This window comes from Mesoplodon bidens (genome assembly GCF_964165515.1).
Source record: "Mesoplodon bidens genome assembly, chromosome: 15".
NCBI lineage: Eukaryota > Metazoa > Chordata > Mammalia > Artiodactyla > Ziphiidae > Mesoplodon > Mesoplodon bidens.
Genome location: NC_138171.1, coordinates 14,101,213 through 14,123,384, shown reverse-complemented (window position 1 = coordinate 14,123,384; position 22,172 = coordinate 14,101,213). Strand labels below are relative to the sequence as shown.

The window sequence follows — 22,172 nt, the reverse complement described above, 5'->3', positions numbered from 1 at the left end:
CAAGAATGCCAGTTTTCACATAACATGAAAACTCACCGAAATCCCTTGTTTGCTCAAAGTCCACAGGAGAAGCACGTTGCTAAGACCCGGCTGAGGATGTGGATGGGGTGGGCTCCAGCGGGGCCAGGGCTGCCCAGTTTCTGTGGAGTTTGCATTGCCAGAGATGCCAGACAGCAGCTTAAACAGTGGAGAGCTTTCTTCATCTCTCGTTAGCTGCCCAGACAGCTGGGACAGCACCAGGGACCTGGGCCCCTTCTGTCTTGTTGCTCTGCCAGTCCCAGTACTGCTCTTTCCACAAAGTCCAAGACGGCTCCGCACCACGCCCACGTCTGCACTGCAGCCACCAGGAAGGAAAAGGGGAAGGACTCCTCTTCCCTTTAAGAGCACAGCTGATGGAGGTCAGCATCACTGCTGCTCAGACCCCATAGGCCAGATTTGAGTCACATGATCCCACCTTGCCACAAAGGTAGCTGGGAGATGTACCCTTTATTCTCAGCCACCAAGTTCCTAGCAAAAGAAAAAAAAAAAGCGTTTTCTGAGAGAGAGGGAAGAAAGGATGTTGGGAGCCAGCTGGCAGTCTCCATCCCAGCTGGCATGTGGCAGGACGCTAACTGGCACCCTACTTAACCCCAGGCCTTCACCACTACTCTTTATTACCGACATCATCATTTTATTTAATCCTCCAACCCCCTCCCCCTGCGAAGTGGGTACCATTCCACTTCATTTTATACAGAACATATTTGAGACTCAGGTTAATTAATTTACCTAAGGTCACACAGCTGGTACATGAAAACTGCTGTGTGTTTTGCTCCAAACGCCTGGCAGGAAGGAGGTGGACTTAGGAGTTTCAAACACTGTCAGTCTGCACCCCTGACCTGGTCAGAAGAGAGTGGAGTCCACCAGAGAAGACTGGGACACACACCCCATGCACCAAGCTCCCCTAAAAGTCCCCCGCAGTGTCTGAAGTAGCAGCCCCAGCCCATTAGTGAGAAACCCTGTGCACCAGCAGCTCTCCCGGCCTGATGGATGGGACTCATTAGCCCAGGCCACTGGACACCTGAGCAGCATGAAATACGGCGACAGGACGAGGGGCTTCAACTGTTTCAGCTGACAGTGTTGTTAATATCTCCATTTTAGTGGGTCATTTGTCTCCCCTTCTCCACAAGTGATAAATCTACCTACGCTCTGGAGCCACCAGGCCTGGGAGGGAGATGGCTGAGATAGTCTCTTCCCCTTTGCTCATTTCCTCCCAGAGACAATGAATTACACTCTTTAAAGAGGGACTGGATTGGCCAGGTGGTGACCAGCATCCATCTTTGCAGAGAATGCAAGGCTTGGCCGGGGTGAGGGGAGGTGGGGGGAGCTGAAAGGCATTAAAGAGGTGGCATCGGTTGCCCATGATGGATAGACTTCTGCTTCCTTTGGGCAAAAGAGAAAAAGGTGTGTCCATTGAGGGCTTTGCTTGAGAAACTCACCTTCCTGCCTTTCCTCCCTCCCTTCCTCTTTTCATTCCTTCCACGAATATTTATTAAGCGCCCACCATGTGCCAGGGGCCATGCAAGGCAGCAGTGAATATGACATTTCAAGCTCAAACCCTCCTCAGGGCCTTTGCACTTGCTGTCTTCTACCTCGACTACCTCCCCACACGTTTGCATGGCTCCCCCCTTCATGTTCTCTGGGTCCTGCTTAAATGTCACCCCCCTAGAGAGGCCTTCCCTGACCCAACTATCAAAAGTGCAGAGCCCCCAGAGGCAGGAAATGGTCGTTGTGCTCCTGGAACCAAAAGGACACCTGTATAGTTTCTACCCTGTGGGCATAGAACCTCAAGGGGCAGCAGAACTACCACAAGAACTTGGGGCATCCATATGTTCATCAAGCACCCTCTGTTCACTCAGTAAATAACTGAAGGTCAGTGACTGTCTTGAGGAGGCTCAGTATCTTGTAGCTGCAGGTAGCAGAAAACCTATGTAATGAAGACTTAAACACTTGCTCACCTAACAAGATTAGAAGTAGGAACTAACACTATATTGTAAAACAACTATACTCCAATTTAAAAAAAAAAGATTACAAGTAGGTGTATCCTACGTTGTTTCCGTGGGTCTAAAAATTCACCAAGCAGCCCTTTCCATCATTTTGCTCTACCTTTCTAACCATCTTTGGCATTTTCTTTTCCAATATTTTGCCTCATGATCCCAAAACAGCTGCCACAGCTCCAGACATCACATACTAACATGTCATCATCCAAATAAAAAGGGCAAGTAAGGAGGAAGGAGTTCTCCTCAGGTGCCTCTCTCTCTAATCATGGAGGAAAACCTTTCTCAGAAGCCCGCAGCCAACTTCCTCATTAGCTTCAATGGGTCACAAGTCAGAAGGATACAGGACAAACCCCTGGTAAACAAGGCTGAGGTTGTCATCACTTGCTTAGACAATCATAACTCATCCCCTACCTCTCGGGCATGGCGCTGCCAAATTCGGGGTTCTGGAAGTAGGAAGAAGGGAGGATGGCTCTTGGACAGGCAACAACTTTAGTCAACGGTCACATTTTCCTGTGATAAGCAGGCAGTCAAGTTTTTTCTCTGGAGTCAGACCACTCTGTGCCTCAGTCTCCTCATCTGTAATATAAGATACACATAGTATACAGCAAGTATTATCCCCATTTTACAGACAAGCACCAAAGTAAATTAAGATCATCCAGCTAATGGTGGTAGAACAGAGCTTTGCACTGAAACATTTAACCCTCACGCTATGGAAGTATCAATATTTTGCAAATTTTTCTCTCTACATGAGTGATTTCTTTCCATAATCAGCATAACACTTCTTTTACACCAATTACAACTTTTGCTGTCTCTGCATGCTGCCTGTACTGTTACCTACTTAATGTTTCCCTTTCAATCGATGCACTTATGTTTAAAATTGAAAACTTGATAGCATGACAATAACACAGAGCAAGCATCACCTGCTGTAAAGAAAAGGAAAAGATAAAAAAGACTCTCTGGGACCAGCCCTATCTGTTCAAATGGAGATTAGTGAGAGTTAGGGCGGGGTTGAAGACACAGTAGCATCTAGTCTAGATTTTCTATCTGAAGTAGCAGGATTGAGAACACATTTTTAAAACGGAATAGCTTTCTCGCTGTGTGATTTAATTCCATGTCAGCATGCCGCCTAAGACCACGCTGGTCCCAACAGAGGAGGGAGGGTCAAACGGTCCACATGTCGGACAGTGCAGGATAAGCAAATCAAAATAGGCTCAGGCGGGGTGGGGGGGGAGGGAATTAGGAGATTGGGATTGCCATATATACACTACTATGTATAAAATATCAATAGATAACTAATGAGAACCTACTGTACAGCACAGGGAACTCTACTCGGTGCCCTGTGGTGACCTAAATGGGAAGGAAAAAGGGGGTTATACGTATACGTATAGCTGATTCACTTTACTGCACAGCAGAAACTAACACATTGTAAAGCAACTATACTCCAATCAAAATTAATTTAAAATAAGTAAATAATTTTTTTTTTTTAAGAACAGACTCAGAAGGAATAGAAAGCCTGCCTGACCACGTAGGGGTCCACCAACGATGTTCTCTGCTCCCGGTTTGGGAAATGCCCACATGCTACACTGACTCAGTGTGATTTCTCCTAAGGTTCTAACCATGGGCGTGGGATCCAGGGGGGGCTGTGGGAAGCACCGCACAGAGCCGTAACCGTGTGGCTGGTGTTCTGTGTTCCAGCACAACATGCCTTTCTGGCGGATATCCTGCCACGCAGACTTGGAGGCGCTGAGGCACGCCCTGGAGCTGGAGTATTTATAGCAGAACCCGCAGCCTCGCCACCTGCCATCAGAGAGGCAGCCCACCCGCCCAGGCCCCCGGTTTTCCCCACCTCCCCTGCCAGATGCTAGACACCAGGCAGGGTCCCTCCCGCCAAGAGGACGTGTCCGGTGACCATCTCAGAAGCCGTCCTTTCAGTCCCAACGCGGGTCCAGAGAAACAAAGTACCCAGCAGTGGCTTTGGAATATTTAACTTTGGGGAAAAGGGCTGGCTCGGAGTCCAGACTTTTCTGCAAGACTCACAAGCAAGGAATTCCTGATTTGGGGGAGGGCTGGTGATGAGGAGGGGACAGGCTCTTTTTTTTTTCTCCACTTTAATTTATGGACTAATCTCATTACTCTGGTATTACGCTCTTGTACCTGTGTTGGTTTTTGTTTTCTCAGCTGGCATGTGGGGCAGTGCACAGCTCTAATTTAAGCCTCTCTGCTCTGAGTTGTGCTTTGAGGGGACAATCATTCTTTGAACAGAGGGGGGCGATTTGGGGCTGTGGGGAAGACTATTGCTTATTTTTGTTTTTAAGAACGTAACCTGATGTCATGTGGACAGTGCACGTGCCTTATGCTGCCATCTTGTTTTCTAGGAAGAGGGGACCCTGGGGAGGAGGCAGTACTTTGTGACGGAAAAAGGCATTAAATAAAACCACGTTTACATTTTGAAGTGGGGTGGAGTGTCACTACTTCATTACTGCTTTTGAGGCTTCTGAATTTGTTGGTGTTTTCCAAAACCTTTTCAGTTACGGAAGCATAAAATCCGACTCAAACTGCCTTAAGCCAAAGAAAAAAGAAAATCGTCTCCAGGAACTTTGGGTAATAACTGTCTTTAGCCATAGCTGGATCCAGGTGATCAAGTGACTTTCTCCTGTGTGGTTTTACTTCTCGGGCAGGCTCTTCCCTGTGTGGCAAAGGCAGCTCCAAGAATCTTTCGGCAAAACCATACCAGCAGAAAGAGAGCACTTTCTGCACAGGGGTTCTAGCAAAAGCCCCAAGACTGTGTCAAACCTGAGTCATGAGCTGCCCATGGAGCTGGATGGGGTTCAGTCTCTCATTAGCAGAAAGCTGGGGAGAGCTTGTCCCCCAAAGGAGGAATCCACGAGCTACTACTAAAAGAACTGGGGAAAATGGGGGCTGGGATGGAAACCAGAACTGACCTCCATGCCATTGGTGGGACTTCATTTTCCAGCGGATGAGCCAAGGATCCAGTGTAGGGAACAGGAAGGGACATCTGGAGAAGTTCCAAGGACATCTTGAGCTCTGTTGCTGCCCACAGAATTCCAAGCAGGGTCTCGATCCATTTGAGTGGATGCTAAGCATAAGTATAGGCTTCGCCCTCTATTCATGTTGGTGAAATCCAGGGTCACCAATTGGCTGGCATCCATGTCAGTGGAGATGGGAGATGACTTCATGGATGACTGGAGTCTCAGAGCTACAATCTGATAGATGGAAAGTCATCACCAAGGGTGAGACAGACTCCCTGGCTAGGCTCTGAGCTCCCTGGGGGCAGGTGCTGTTGGTTTCATCTCTGTATTCCCCCAAATCAAGCACGAGTGTTGTTCTTAGAATCAATCTACAGAGTGGATACTGACATAAATTGGAATCCCGTTATAGATGACGTGGAAGGAAGGATGAAAGTATAATTGGAATCACAGGTAATTGGGTGAATGGATATTTGGAAAAATGGATGAATAGATGTCTAAACGGGTGGGTGGATGGACGGTTGGTTAGGTGACTGGATGATTGAGTGATTTGAAGGTGGATGTTTAGCAAGGTGATTGGAGAACGGATGAATAAATGGATGGATAATTGTTGGGATGACTAGATGGATGGCTATATAGATTATGAGTGGACGGATGACTGAACTGAAGACTGAATGGTTGTATGGTGAGATGAATGGATAGATGGTTGTTTGGATGAGCGAATGGTTGCATGGCTTTATGGAAAGATGTATAGATGGTTAAGACGGTGAGTGAGTGTCTAAATGAATGGATGGCTGTTTGAATGAGTAGTTGGATGGAACGGTTGATGGGTGATTGACAGTAATACTGTGATGGCTGGATATGTGGGCGCAAGAATGGTGCAACAGTTAAATGGGTGGATGGTTAAATGGAGGTAAAGAATCCCTAGAGTTAGTTGCCTAGAACATGTGGGTCAGCCTCACTATTATTTGCCTACTTAGATTTTTTTGTAATGAGTGGAGGAGTTTTACTGGATGAATTGACTTCTGGCTGGAATAGAGAAAGGGACTGGAGCAGAACCTCCCAGGGAGTCAGCCATGTGAACGCTCCTGGATCCTCCCTGTCTCCCCATTGTTTGGTACCCCTGCCACTCAGGCACCCACTTGTAATCATGTGCTATCCAGCCCTCCCTTTCCACCACCATCAAAACCTGCTGTCAGAAAAAATTCTGTAGGGAGATTGGCTCAACATGGCGGAGTAGAAGGACGTGCACTCCCTCCCTCTTGCAAGAGCACCAGAATCACAACTAACTGCTGAACAATCATTGACAGGAAGACACTGGAACTCACCAAAAAAAGATACCCCACATCCAAAGACCAAGGAGAAGCCACAGTGAGATGGTAGGAGGGGTGCAATCGCAATAAAATCAAATCCCAAACTGCTGGGTGGGTGACTCAAAAACTGAAGAACACTTATACCACAGAAGTCCACGCACTAGAGTCAAGGTTCTGAGCTCCAACTCAGGCTTCCCAACCTGGGGGTCCGGCAGCGGGAGGAGGAATTCCTAGAGAATCAGACTTTGAAGCCTAGCGGGATTTGATGGAAGGACTTCGACAGGACTGGGGGAAACAGAGACTCCACTCTTGGAGGGCACACACAAAGTAGTGTGCGCATCGGGACCCACAGGAAGGAGCAGTGACCCCATAGGAGACTGAACCAGACCTACCTGCTGGTGCTGGAGAGTCTCCTCCAGAGGAAGGGGGTGGCTGTGTCTCACTGTGAGGACAAGGACACAGGCAGCAGAAGTTCTGGTAAGTAATCCTTGGCATGAGCCCTCCCAGACTCCACCATTACCCCATCAAAGAGCCCAGGTAGACTCCAGTGCTGGGTCGCCTCAGGTCAAACAACCAACAGGGAGGGAACCCACCCCACCCATCAGCAGACAAGTGGATTAAAGATTTACTGAGCTCTGCCCACCAGAGCAACAGCCAGCTCTACCCACCACCAGTTCCTCCCATCAGGAACCTTGCACAAGCTTCTTAGATAGCCTCATCCACCAGAAGGCAGACAGCAGAAGCAAGAAGAACTACAACCCTGCAGCCTGTGGAACAAAAGCCACATTCACAGAAAGATAGACAAGATGAAAAGGCAGAGGGCTATGTACCAGATGAAGGAACAAGATAAAACCACAGAAAAACAACCAAACGAAGTGGAAATAGGCAACCTTCCAGAAAAAGAATTCAGAATAATGATAGTGAAGATGATCCAGGACTTCTGAAAAAGAATGGAGGCAAAGATTGAGAAGATGCAAGAAATGTTTAACAAAGACCTAGAAGAATTAAAGAACAAACAAACAGAGATGAACAATACAATAACTGAAATGAAAAATACACTAGAAGGAATGAATAGCAGAATAACGGAGGCAGAAGAACGGATAAGTGACCCAGAAGACAGAATGGTGGAATTCACTGCTGCGGAACAGAATAAAGAAAAAAGAATGAAAAGAAATGAAGACAGCCTAAGAGACCTCTGGGACAACATTAAATGTAACAACATTCGCATTATAGGGGCCCTAGAAGGAGAAGAGAGAGAGAAAGAACCCGAGAAAATATTTGAAGAGATTATAGTCGAAAACTTCCCTAACATGGGAGAGGAAACAGCCACCCAGGTCTAGGAAGCACAGAGAGTCCCATAGAGGATAAACACAAAGAAACACGCCGAGACACATAGTAATCAAATTGGCAAAAATTAAAGACAAAGAAAAATAATTGAAAGCAGCAAGGGAAAAATGCAAATAACATACAAGGGAACTCCCATAAGGTTAACAGCTGATTTCTCAGCAGAAACTCTACAAGCCAGAAGGGAGTGGCATGATATACTTAAAGTGATGAAAGGGAAGAACCTACAACCAAGATTACTCTATCCAGCAAGGATCTCATTCAGATTCAATGGAGAAATCAAAAGCTTTACAGACAAGCAAAAGCTAAGAGAATTCAGCACCACAAAACCAGCTCTACAACAAATGCTAAAGGAACTTCTCTAAGTGGGAAACACAAGAAAAGGACCTACACAAACATACCCAAAACAATTAAGAAAATGGTAATAGGAACATACACATCGATAATTACCTTAAACGTGAATGGATTAAGTGCTCCAACCAAAAGATACAGGCTTGCTGAATGGATACAAAAACAAGACCCAAGAGGAAATTGACAGTAACATAATAATAGTGGGGGACTTTAACACCTCACTTACACCAAGGGACAGATCATCCAGACAGAAAATTACTAAGGAAACACAAGCTTTAAATGACACAATAGACCAGATAGATTTAATTGATATTTAGAGGACACTCCATTCAAAAACAGCAGATGACACTTTCTTATCAAGTGCACATGGAACATTCTCCAGGATAGATCACATCTTGGGTCACAAATCAAGCCTCAGTAAATTTAAGAAAACTGAAATCATATCAAGCACCTTTTCTGACCACAATGCTGTGAGATTCAAAATCAGTTACAGGGGAAAAAAACGTAAGAAACACAAACACATGGAGGCTAAACAATACGTTACTAAATAACCAAGAGATCACTGAAGAAATCAAAGGGGAAATCAAAAAATACTTAGAGACAAATGACAATGAAAACACAACGATCCAAAACCTATGGGATGCAGCAAAAGCAGTTCTAAGAGGGAAGTTTATAGCAATACAAGCCTACTTCAAGAAACAAGAAAAATCTCAAACAATCTAACCTTACACCTAAAGGAACTAGAGAAAGAAGAACAAACAAAACCCAAAGTTAGTAGAAGGAAATAAATCATAAAGAGAAGAGAAGAAATAAATGAAATAGAAACAAAGAAAACAATAGCAAAGATCAATAAAACTAAAAGCTGGTTCTTTGAGAAGATAAACAAAATTGATAACCCATTAGACAGACTCATCAAAAAAAGAGAGAGAGGACTCAAATCAATAAAATTAGAAATGAAAATGGAGAAGTTACAACAGACACGGCAGAAATACAAAGCATACTAAGAGACTACTACAAGCAACTCTATGCCAATAAAATGGACAACCTGGAAGAAACGGACAAATTCTTACGAAGGTATAACCTTACAAGACTGAACCAAAAAGAAATAGAAAATATGAACAGACCAATCACAAGTGATGAAATTGAAACTGTGATTAAAAACCGTCCAACAAACAAAAGTCCAGGACCAGATGGCTTCACAGGTGAATTCTATCAAACATTCAGAGAAGCGCTAACACCCATCCTTCTCAAACTCTTCCAAAATATTGCAGAGGAAGGAACACTCCCAAACTCATTCTATGAGGCCACCATCACCCGGATACCAAAACCAGACAAAGATACTACAAAAAAAGAAAATTACAGGGCTTTCCTGGTGGCACAGTGGTTGAGAGTCCACCTGCCAATGCAGGGGACATGGATTCGTGCCCTGGTCCGGGAAGATCCCACATGCTGCGGAGTGGCTGGGCCCATGAGCCATGGCTGCTGAGCTTGCGCGTCTGGAGCATGTGCTCTGCAACAGGAGAGGCCACAACAGTGAGAGGCCCGCGTACCGCAAAAAAAAAACAAAGCAAAACAAAAGAAAAAAAAGAGGGCTTCCCTGGTGGTGCAGTGGTTGAGAGTCTGCCTGCTAATGCAGGGGACACGGGTTCGAGCCCTGGTCTGGGAGGATCGCACATGCCGCGGAGCAACGAGGCCCGTGAGCCACAACTACTGAGCCTGCGTGTCTGGAGCCTGTGCTCCGCAACAAGAGAGGCCACCATAGTGAGAGGCCTGCGCACCGCAATGAAGAGTGGCCCCCGCTTGCCACAACTGGAGATAGCCCCCGCACAGAAACGAAGACCCAACACAGCAAAAATAAATTAATTAATTAATAAACTCCTACCCCCAACATCTTATTAAAAAAAAAAAGAAGCACCTAAAACCAATCAATTTCTGGAGGTGAAATATAAACAAATACCTGCAAAATATTTTTAAAAAAAAAGAAAATTACAGACCAATATCACTGATGAAGATAGATGCAAAAATCCTCAACAAAATACTAGCAAACAGAATCCAACAACACATTAAAAGGATCATACACCATGATCAAGTGGGATTTAACCCAGGGATGCAAGGATTCTTCAATATATGCAAATAAATCAATGTGATACACCATATTAACAAATTGAAGAATAAAAACCATATGATCATCTTAATAGATACAGAAAAAGCTCTGGACAAAATTCAACACCCATTTATGATAAAAACTCTCCAGAAAGTGGGCATAGAGGGAACCTACCTCAACATAATAAAGGCCATATACAACAAACCCACAGCAAACATCATTCTCAATGGTGAAAAACTGAAAGCATTTCCTCTATGATCAGGAACAAGACAAGGATGTCCACTCTCACCACTATTATTCAACATAGTTTTAGAAGTCCTAGCCATGGCAATCAGAGAAGAAACAGAAATAAAAGGAATACAAATTGGAAAAGAAGAAGTAAAACTGTCACTGTTTGCAGATGACATGATACTATACATAGAGAATTCTAAAGATGCCACCAGAAAACTAGTAGAGCTAATCAATGAATTTGGTAAATTTGCAGGATACAGAATTAATGCACAGGGACTTCCCTGGTCATGCAGTGGTTAAGTATCTGCCTGCCAATGCAGGGGACATGGGTTTGAGCCCTGGTCTGGGAAGATCCCACATGCTGCAGAGAAGCTAGGCCCATGTGCCACAGCTACTGAACCTGTGCTCTAGAACCCGTGAGACACAACGAGCCCGCGTGCCACAACTACTGAAGCCCGCGCACCTAGAGCTGGTGCTCCACAACAAGAGAAGCCACCACAATGAGAAGCCGGTGCACCACAATGAAGAGTAGCCACTGCTCACTGCAACTAGAGAAAGCCCGCACACAGCAACAAACACCCCACACAGCCAAAAATAAACAAATAAATTTATTTTAAAAAATTAATGCACAGAAATCTCTTGCATTCCTATACACTAATGATGAAAAATCTGAAAGAGAAATTAAGGAAATACTCCCATTTACCACTGCAACAAAAAGAATAAAATACCTAGGAATAAACCTACCTAGGGAGACAAAAGACCTGTATGCAGAAAACTATAAGACACTGATGGAAGAAATTAAAGATGATATGAACAGATGGAGAGATATACCATGTTCTTGGATTGGAAGAATCAACACTGTGAAAATGACTAAACTACCCAAAGCAATCTGCAGATTTAATGCAAGCCCTATCAAATTACCAATGGCATTTTTTACAGAACTAGAATAAAAAATCTTAAAATTTGTATGGAGACACAAAAGACCCCGAATAGCCAAAGCGGTCTTGAGGGAAAAAAACGGAGCAGGAGGAATCAGACTCCCTGAGTTCAGACTATACTACAAAGCTACAGTAATCAAGACAATATGGTACTGGCACAAAAACAGAGATATAGATCAATGGAACAAGATAGAAAGCCCAGAGATAAACCCACGTACCTATGGTCAACTAATGTATGACAAAGGAGGCAAGGATATACAATGGAGAAAAGACGGTCTCTTCAATAAGTGGTGCTGGGAAAACTGGACAGCTACATGTAAAAGAATGAAATTAGTGACACTGATGAAAGAAATTAAAGATGATACAAATAGATGGAGAGATATACCATGTTCCTGGATTGGAAGAGTCAATATTGTGAAAACGACTCTACTACCCAAAGCGATCTACAGATTCAATGCAATCCCTATCAAACTACCACTGGCATTTTTCACAGAACTAGAACAAAAAATTTCAAAATTTGCATGGAAACACAAAAGACCCCGAATAGCCAAAGCAATCTTGAGAACGAAAAACGGAGCTGGAGGAATCAGTCTCCCTGACTTCAGACTATACTACAAATCTACAGTAATCAAGACAGTATGGTACTGGCACAAAAACAAAGAGCAATGGAACAGGATAGAAAGCACAGAGATAAACCCACGCACATATGGTCACCTTATCTTTGATAAAGGAGGCAGGAATGTACAGTGGAGAAAGAACAGCCTCTTCAATAAGTGGTGCTGGGAAAACTGGACAGGGACATGTAAAAGTATGAGATTAGATCACTCCCTAACACCATACACAAAAATAAGCTCAAAATGGATTAAAGACCTAAATATAAGGCCAGAAACTATCAAACTCTTAGAGGAAAACATAGGCAGAACACTCTATGACATAAATCACAGCAAGATCCTTTTTGACCCACTTCCTAGAGAAATGGAAATAAAGACAAAAATAAACACATGGGACCTAATGAAACTTAAAAGCTTTTGCACAGCAAAGGAAACCATAAACAAGACCAAAAGACAAATGAAGCAACTGACAAAGGATTAATCTCCAAAGTTTATAAGCAGCTCATGCAGCTCAACAGCAAAAAAACAAACAACCCAATCCAAAAATGGGCAGAAGACCTAAATAGACATTTCTCCAAAGAAGACATACAGATGGCCAAGAAGCACATGAAAAGCTGCTCAACACCACTAATTATTAGAGAAATGCAAATCAAAACTACAATGAGGTATCACCTCACACCAGTTAGAAAGGGCATCATCAGAAAATCTACAAACAACAAATGCTGTAGAGGGAGGGTGTGGAGAAAAGGGAACCCTCTTGCACTGTTGGTGGGAATGTAAATTGATACAGCCACTATGGAGCAGTATGGAGGTTCCTTAAAAATCTAAAAATAGAATTACCATATGACCCAGTAATCTCACTACTGGGCATATACCCAGAGAAAACCATAATTCAAAAAGACACATGCGGGCTTCCCTGGTGGTGCAGTGGTTGAGAGTCCGCCTGCCGATGCAGGGGATGTGGGTTCGTGCCCCCGTCTGGGAGGATCCCATGTGCCGCGGAGCGGCTGGGCCCGTGGGCCATGGCTGCTAGGCCTGCGCGTCTGGAGCCTGTGCTCCGCAATGGGAGAGGCCACAACAGTGAGAGGCCCGCGTACCGCAAAAAAAAAAAAAAAGACACATGCACCCCAATGTTTATTGCAGCACTATTTACAATAGCTAGGTCATGGAAGCAACCTAAATGCCCATCGACAGATGAATGGATAAAGAAGATGTGGTACATATATACAATGGAATATTACTCAGCCATAAAAAGGAACCAAATTGAGTCATTTGTAGTGACGTGGATGGATCTAGAGACTGTCATACAGAGTGAAGTAAGTCAGAAAGAGAAAAACAAATGTCGTATATTAATGCATATATGTGGAACCTAGAAAAATAAGACAGATGAACTGGTTTGCAGGGCACAGATGTAGAGAACAAATGTATGGACACCAAGGGGGGAAAGTGGTGGGGGGTTGGGGAGTGGGGGGATGAATTGGGAGATTAGGATTGACATGTATACACTAATATGTATAAAATGGATAACTAATAAGAACCTGCCATATAAAAAAATTAACAAAATAAAATTCAAAAACAATTGTTTAGAGTTTAATAAAGAGTAAATTACCTATAAAAAAGAAACTTTACTTTAACAGGCTTCCATTAGAGGCGCTAATAGCAGACTATCAGCCGTCCACACAGGAAGAGGCTTGGGGTGAAACAGATAGACCTGCCCCTTAATCCTGAAATTAACTGCCTAGACAGTCAACTACTTCTCTGTTGTGATGACTAAATGTCAAAGGCTGGTGCTGACAGTCCACAGTCTGTAAGGTAAGTGTTTTACTCTGAATTCTACATGACTCAAGAGCTGCCAGTGGGCACGGACAGTGTCTTTCTCATTCTGTAACAGAGATGGCAATTACTATATGTTGGATGATGCATGGATGGATGGGTGGATGGAAGATAGATGCATGCATGCATGGATGGATGGATGGATAGCTAAGATTCAGTGGTCCCAGGTTGCTTTCCTTCACTGTTTCCCCAGCAGTATCTTGCAGCTCTCTAGAACATTCTTAGAAGTAGAGTAACTGGACTATGCGGCACTCCCAAAGAAAAGCTCTTGGCCTCCCAGAAGTCTGAGCATTGACTCAAGAACTTCCTGGCCAGCTCAGCAGAAGGACAGAGAACCAAAGAAGTCTTCAGGTCAACCTCTGGGGCTGAAGGCATTTGCCTGTCAAGGGATTTAGAAGTCAGAGAGCTACCATTGGGATTTTTTCCAATTGCAAAGGACACAAATACAATCAAAGGAGCTTAAGAAACAGAAGTCTTTGGCTTACTTGACTGAAAGGTTCAGGAATGTGTGATCTCAGACCCCATCACCACCACCACCCCAAATGCAGAATTCAAGATGTGTCTTTAAATTTTTTTAACTTTGGTCTCTTTCTCTCTATCCCTGGATTCTGTTTCCTCTAATTTGGCTTCATTTGTAGGCAATAATCCACATGCTTGGAATAGAAGCTGTGGCGGGAATGATTCAACAAAGATTTCCATTGATAAAGTATTGCTTAATTCTTAAAAGGATAACTGTTTAGGAAAGATAGGTTAAATTTATTATGTGAGTTTAAAATGTCCTTATGGTTTAAGTATTTTGAGTTGATTCTTCCTTAGTTACTTACAGCCAAAAGCATCTCAACTTATATAGCACATAGTAAATAATGTTATTAGTAAGTAGTAGTATTATATCACATGGGCTCATATTTCTACTCAGGAAATCAATCACTCATGTTACCAACTGAACCAGGCATTTTTTTCATCAGATATTCATTGAGCATCTACAAGGCACTGATGTCCCAGGCACAACAGACACAAATTTGAATAAGACATTGTCCTTGCAAAAAAAAATTTGATAAATTTGACCACCTTAAAGAAACATTATTAAAAAACATAAGTAGAGACAAAAGCCAAATTGAAATTCAAATCACAGACAAGAGCAAGAGTTAATCCCTGTAATATATAAAGAGCTCTTAGAAATAAATAGGCCAACAACCAAATAAAAAATTGTCAAAGGTCATGAACAGCCATTTTATATATTTTTCCAAAATATAACTGGTTCTTAAACTTATAAAAAGATGCTCAGTCTTACTCATAATAAGGGAAATGCGAATACATCGATACCATATTTTTCATCAGATTGACAAAAATTTGAAAGTTTTATGACTCACAGTACTGGTGGAGCTGTGCGGCTTCATGCATTGCTTGTGGAAGCTGAACTTGGTACAAATCCTAAGGAGGGAAAGTTGGCAACGTTTATCCAATTTGTAAGTTTCACCCAGCAATTCCACTTCTGAGAATCTATCTACAGATATATTTACGTAAGTATGAACATTCTGCACAGAGTTATTTTCTACAACACTGTTTCTAACAGCAAAGAATGAAAACAACCCAAATATCCATCAGTAGTGGACTGATTAAATGGAAATAGATATATATAATGGAATATTATGCAGCCATAAAAAAGAACAAGACCAGTCCCTATGGATCAATTTGGAAAGATCTAAACATACCACTAAGTGAAGAAGAACAATTGTAGAACCGTGTGTGTTGCATGCCACCTTTTGTGTAAAAAGGGAGAAAAGGAAATATTTGCAAGAAACTTTGGAAGGATATATGGGACAACAAAACAATGACCCTCAGAGGGCTATCAGACACATGGATGACAAGTGGGAGAGTGCCTTATTCATATATTGAATTTGCGAATGGATTACCGTAAGAACATCTTGAAGGTCAGGTGTCAGTTCTGGAGACTTCTCTGTCAATAGCCCATTTCCCTTGGGGGCCTGTTTCTAGCCAGTTTCCCCCAAACGGCAACACTCACCCTTTCACTCTGTGCCTAATGGTGCTGGTGCAAAGGCTGAGGAAGACTGTTCTGGAAATCAGGCGACCTCGTTCCTGCTCCATCCCAGGAAGCCTCACCCCCACTGAGCCACCATTGCCAAAAGCAGGGTCTCAGTGGTCCAAGTCAGGGACTCTATCATGTTTCGGGGCAGCTGTGCTACATCCATTCCTCTACTCTGCCGGGTGAAGCCCACTTACCAGGCGCTCTTCTCGGCTTCTGGAAGCAGAGGTGAAAACACACAGAGGCATCCCAACTCTCATGAACCTGAGGTCACAGGCTTGCTCTCCTGCCTGAGCCACAACCCAAGTTCCCTTCCAAGAGCCGCCCGGAGGTCCAGAGAGATGGGGCCATGGGACCCTCAGTGGGGAGGGGAAGGTGGGCCTTGGAGGCCTAAGTCAGCCAACTTCAAAGGGGATCCTGAGAACATCCTTTGGAACGAGATCACAGTACCCATCCAGTGAAACATTCAGGGTCCACAACTGGCCCCTGGGCTCGTCCAGGGGTAAACACAGAGGGTCTTTTTCTTGAGTGAGATTTTGTCTTTCACGATACACAGCGAGGCAGTGTCCTGTCAACGGTGAGGGCTGCTTTCCTCACCAGACACTGGCTGAGTCCAGAAGGAGACACTGGGGTGATGCGGTGCAATCAGAACAGCACGGGTGCACAATGGACAGTCTGGTCACCTCTGAGGTGGAGACACCTGAGCTCAGACCTGGATGATGAGAAAAGCCAGGGAAAGCATTCCAGGGAGAACTTCCAGGCAAGCAAAACTTCCAAGCTGGGTGGAAAGAAAGGCCGGAGTGGCTGGAGGACAAAGGCCAGGTCAAGGCCAGGCCAAGGCCAGGCCAGATCTGGTTGGACCCCTTTGGCTGTGGATTTTTGATTTCATTGGAGTTTGGATTTTATTCCAAATCCAGTGAGAAGACACCAGAGAGTTTCAAGCAGGAGAAGGGCATAATCTGGCTTATATTTTTAAAAATCACCCTGGTTGCTGCGTGGGGGAATGATTTAGAGGGGGAAGGATAGAGGCAAGGCATCCGATCAGGGGCTTCCCTGGAGGACCAGTGGTTAAGATTCCACGCTTCCACTGCAGGGGGCACGGGTTCGATCCCTGGTCAGGGAACTAAGGTCCTGCATGACGCATGGTGTGGCCAAAAAAACAAAAGTGGGGCTTCCTTGGTGGCGCAGTGGTTGAGAGTCAGCCTGCCGATGCAGGGGACACGGGTTCATGCCCTGGTCCGGGAAGATCCCACATGCCGCGGAACGGCTGGGCCCGTGAGCCATGGCTGCTGATCCTGCGCATCCGGAGCCTGTGCTCCGCAACGGGAGAGGCCATAGCAGTGAGAGGCCCGCGTACCGCAAAAACAAACAAACAAACAAACAAAAAAAACCCCACAAAAGTGGTCATGGGGTTTCTCGTGAACTTGAAGATATTTTCTCATTTTATAACCTACACACATTTTACTGCACGAAGCTCAACTGTGCATCATGATGTGTTTTTACACGATTACACTTGGGTAGCCACCCCCCAGATCAGGATGGACGACGTCTCCAGGTGCCCAAAAGGGCCCCCATGGTCCTTCCCAGCCTCTACCAGCCTTCCACCACTCTGATTTCTGTCACCCAGATCTACAAGTTCCTATAAACGGGCCCATACAGAATGCAGCCTGGTTTCTTTACTCACAATGCTTTTGAGAGGCTTCTAGGATGTTGCCTGGATTGACAGTTCATTCTGGGTAAAGGACAATTTGAGTTGAGAGCGCTCGTCCATTCTCCCCCCAGCGCTGTCAGCCCCCGTGATGATGCCAGCTCAGCGCCCGAGAAGCTATGCTTGCAGTGACCACCAGAGGGCAGTGCGACCCCTCCGCTGGCCCAAGCTGCCCGCAGGTGCCACCTGAAGAAGTCATGCCTGGAAACAACGCTGCAAGGATTCCGGAAGCATCTCCTTCGGACTGAGCCCTTGCTTCAGGGATTGCTTCCCTGAAATTGCAGCGCCATCGATGATGTGTTCAGGCCTAAGAGTTAAGGATTAATTGACCGGCTGCAGCCACCATGGGGCTCCCAGTAGAGAACACCATGGTGGCCTCAAGAACCATCAGCAACCACAGGGCCAGGAAGCACTTCTTCCCACACTCAGCCCAACTTGAAAAGTTAGCTGCTCTAATGCTTCACAGTACCATTGTCATAATAGTTTAAATTGCTGGACAAAATGTTGGGATTTCTTTTTATATCCAGAAGTTCATTCGAGGATGGTGGATAAGCCAGCTCCAGCCAAATACTAATTTTAAAATTCAACCATAAGTATTTGGCCAAAAATGAGTATTTGGTGAACTCCGGTTGCAGGCGAGGGGGTGTCTCTTTGCCCTTCTTGCCGCCTCCCCACTCCACGGTATCAGGACCGCAGAAGCCCAGCCCTCCCCTCTCTCGGCCCTTGGATCCTACTGACCACCTGGTGTGGTTGAATGGGGAGCTGCACACACAAGCCCGGCTTCTAACATTTATTAAACACCTACTGTGTCCCAGGCACCGGGCTAAGCCCTTGACCTGCATGAGCTCCTTTCATCCTTACAGCCATGCCAGGTGCTGTCTGGAGAGGAGGGAGAGCAGGTGGTTAAGACACGGGCCTGGGGTCAAAGCCCAGCTCTTCCTTTTACTGTTTGTAGGAACTTCACCTCTCTGAACCTCAGCTTTCTCAGCTGTAAAATGGGGGTGACAAGAGAACCCACCTCACAGATTTGTTGCCAGCACTGAATGCATTCAGACATGAACAACACTTTTTGTTTGAAAGCCACTTTTTTGGTCACTCCACAATAAGAAATGCATATTATGTTGAGACCCAGTCTAACACAGATACGTGTGTGTGCATATAAATACAGGTGTATGTATATTATGTGTGTATAACTAAAACATGTTTCACAAAGCAATGCTGACCCATAATACTATGATACGTCCTGTTATTTTCCATCCTGTTCTATTTTTGTTTTAAATGATGCATGTCACAATCCACTAAATCGATTCCATGACCCACTGTTTGGAAAATACTTGTTTAGAAAAAGGCCCAGCAAACCATGTTGTTTTCAGAAGTCCCATTTTACAGAAGGGGGAAACTGAGGCCCAGAGTGTTGTGGCTTGCCTAAGACCTCACAGCCAGAAGGCTGGCAGAGTTCAGACTCCAACCCAGGATCTCTGACTCCTAAATTAAGGCTCTTCAGTATGAGATGCAAACTGGCGGCTCACAGGCCACATCCACCGCACAGATAAGTTTGATTATTAATATGTTCTCAAATTTGATCACACTATATAGAACTTGGGAGATGTAACACAAAATCTAAACTTTCAACTTCTCCCTAAAAAATAAAAAAAGGGCAATCTGGCAACATGGGGCCTGCACACATGTACACGTGATCAGCAAGAGCCACACCACAGGTGCCCCTTTGAGCTGCTACATGCTGCTCTCCAGGCTCGCCCATCTGCCACAGTCTCCACTATGCCCTATTGTGTCCCTGACACCGAGGCCAAGCATCAGTTGCCATTTATCATCACACGTGCCAGCTGTGTTTTTCGTAGTGGAGAAATATTTTTCTATCAAAAAAGGAAAAACAAAAACTAAACCAAGGAACCAACATGTTTCAAGGGGAAAAAAATAGATGCACAAATGTCTTCTCACATATTTAAATACAAAGAAAACATGTCTATGTCAACTTTATTCCCAACCTGTTTCACTGATTTCTATTCCCTGACTTGTCCGGGAAGCAGAGTTTGTAACCCCCATCTTAACCACTACCCTTTATCTACCTCTGTCTGTTTGGTCCACAGTTGTGTCCCCAGCACCTGACACTGCTTAGCCAAGAAAAGGTGCCTAATTTAGAATGAATGAAAGAGTGAATAAATGGCTTTTATACAAAAGCTTCTCCAATATTAACAAATACACGGGGACTTCCCTGGCAACCCAGTGATTATGACTCTGCACTTCCACGGCAGGGGGCCTGGGTTCGATCCCTGGTCAGGGAACCAAGATTCCTGCATGCTGTGCTACACAGCCAAAAAAACCAAATATATGGTAATGGTTAGGAGCAGGCATTTTTTGGTCATCAGACAGCTCAAGTCCCACTTCTGCCACTAACTAGCTGTGTGACCTCAGGTAGTTTCCTCGGTCTCTCTGGGCCTGATATCCTTAGCTGCAAAATGCAGGTTATTAGGGTGCCATGTACATAAATGAACAGGAATGTGAAAGATGCTGAATAAATGAAGTTCCCTTCTCCTCCTTCAGTTCATCAAGGTGAACCGAGGTCAGTACTTGATTGTGTTAACAAGTTGCCTGGTACCCAGGTGACTGGCCTTGGATTATCTGCTGGGTCAGGGAGGCAACGGTTTCCCATTAACATCACGCCCTGAAAAGAGAGGCCTGGGTAGGGAAAGCCCTGGGCCAGATAGCAAAGCCAAGGGTTTGATCCCCAGGCACATCTCTGGGTGAAAACTGGCCTTTTTTTTTTTTCTTTTTTTTGCGGTATGCGGGCCTCTCACTCTTGTGGCCTCTCCCGCTGCGGAGCACAGGCCCCGGATGCGCAGGCCCAGCGGCCATGGCTCACGGGCCCAGCCGCTCCGCGGCATGTGGGATCTTCCCAGACCGGGGCACGAACCCGTATCCCCTGCATCGGCAGGCGGACTCTCAACCACTGCGCCACCAGGGAGGCCCAAAACTGGCCTTTTCAACATCCAACCATTCCTCCCGCTGCTTACCTTCCTGAACTGAAGAGGCTGGAAAGCTGAAAATTCAATTTCCCAGACTCCCTTGCAGCCAGGGGTCTGCGGCGTTTAAGGGCCTACCAATCAGCTGTGTCCACAATACACCCGGACTTGTGCTGAGTTAAGAGAGTTGAAAGGGCTGGGCATGGGGCACCAGGCTGCAGGTTTAGACCAAGGCAAAGCAGCCGTGGGTCTGGCCCCAGAAGCTGACTCAGCAGTGATGCCTCCTGTTCCTGGGGCAGCAGTGGCTCCCCTGGAGCCCAGTCCTGCAGTGTGGCTTCCTCAGCCCTCCCTGTGATTCTGTAAATACTCATAATGTGTCAGTCACACGCCCTCAGGGAAGCAGCTAGATTTAGCCCACGTCCTTGGGGTAGTTTATTCCGAGAGTAAGACCTTACACGTTATCTGTGGGAGGAGGTACAGAAGTGAGGTCTGAAAAGGGACTTCTGGAGCCACCAACCGGGCCATCTGAGAGGCCGTGGGGTCTGTCTAGCCGCCAAAGTGAGGCTGCAGAGGGGTACTAGTAGAGAAATCGACGGGGAACCATTACCTCTGCAGCCAAACGTCCAGTGACAGGCGAGGTGCTGATGCCCAGGAGTCAGGAGGAAGACCTGGACGCAGCCGGAGGACAGCCAGGACACGCTGGAGCCTGCTGGCACACCTGCAGCTATTTGTCACCACATCAAACCGCAGCGACCTTGCAAGAGTAGAAGCTGTTGCTTCCTTTCCGCCTTCAAACTCTCACCCGAGTTGCTCTTTCGGTCGATTCCAATTTGAAACCCTTCAAAGATAGGGATTCTGGGAAACGTAGTCCCAGCCTAGCCAAGTTGACACAGCTGAGTACGGACCATTTGGCTTACTAAACCCTTCTGCTTTAACTAGCTGGTTGAATTCTGCTCTCGAAAACTGACCTGATAAGAGACTTCGGACAGTTCCTCAGTGGGTGCTTGTCAACATTTTTGTCAACTCAAGGCCTTTTGTTTGGACAATTTCCCACCTTAAGAATCTCCACCAGAAGCAGCCTGAAACTCACTTTCCCAGCTTCCCTTGCAGTTAGACTGTAAGCATGTGACCTAGGCTCAACCAATCAGATACACCCAAATGGTACCCAGGCTCAGCCAATCAAACACATCCAGATGGTACTTAGACTCAATCAGATACACCCGCGTGGAACCTAAGCTTAGCCAATCCAGATACACCTACAGGTGAAAGCAATGAAATTGGATTCTGATGCATGGAATTCAATCTAGCAGGAGGTGGAAAGCACATAACCAGTGTCACTAGTGAGCGTTGCAGTGTCTGGGCCCAGTGACAGTGACATGAAGGTCCTGCGATGTAATTTATATATTGTTCATGGCTGTCTCTCCAGCCCTCCCTTCCAAAGATGTACAAGTCAATTAACATCCTTCGATAAATCCCTTTCCTGCTCAAACTACCTAGAGTGCACTCTGTTGTTTGCAACCAAAAACCTGACTCACCTCTAAATTCACTTAACCATCAAGTCTCAGTTTCCCAACCTAAACAAAAAGCAAAACAATACCCACCCCATGGGCAGTGGAGTCAGGGAGAGGCGTTTTGTAAACTTACCACGGTGCCACAGACACTGGGGCAGCGTCTTCTGAGGGACCACTGCA

The 22,172-nt window shown here is 45.4% G+C and overlaps 1 protein-coding gene across 2 annotated transcripts in view; it reads left to right on the top strand.

The window, feature by feature from the left end:
• EYA2 (EYA transcriptional coactivator and phosphatase 2) overlaps positions 1–4,453 on the top strand; it is a 261,820-nt gene extending 257,367 nt beyond the window's left edge. For both annotated transcript variants that reach the window (XM_081256937.1, XM_081256939.1), the window contains one exon: positions 3,732–4,453. In XM_081256937.1, the coding sequence (XP_081113063.1) occupies positions 3,732–3,812 (81 nt within the window). In that variant the 3' untranslated portion in view covers positions 3,813–4,453. The remainder of the gene's footprint in view (positions 1–3,731) is intronic.
• The last annotated feature ends 17,719 nt before the right edge of the window (positions 4,454–22,172 follow it).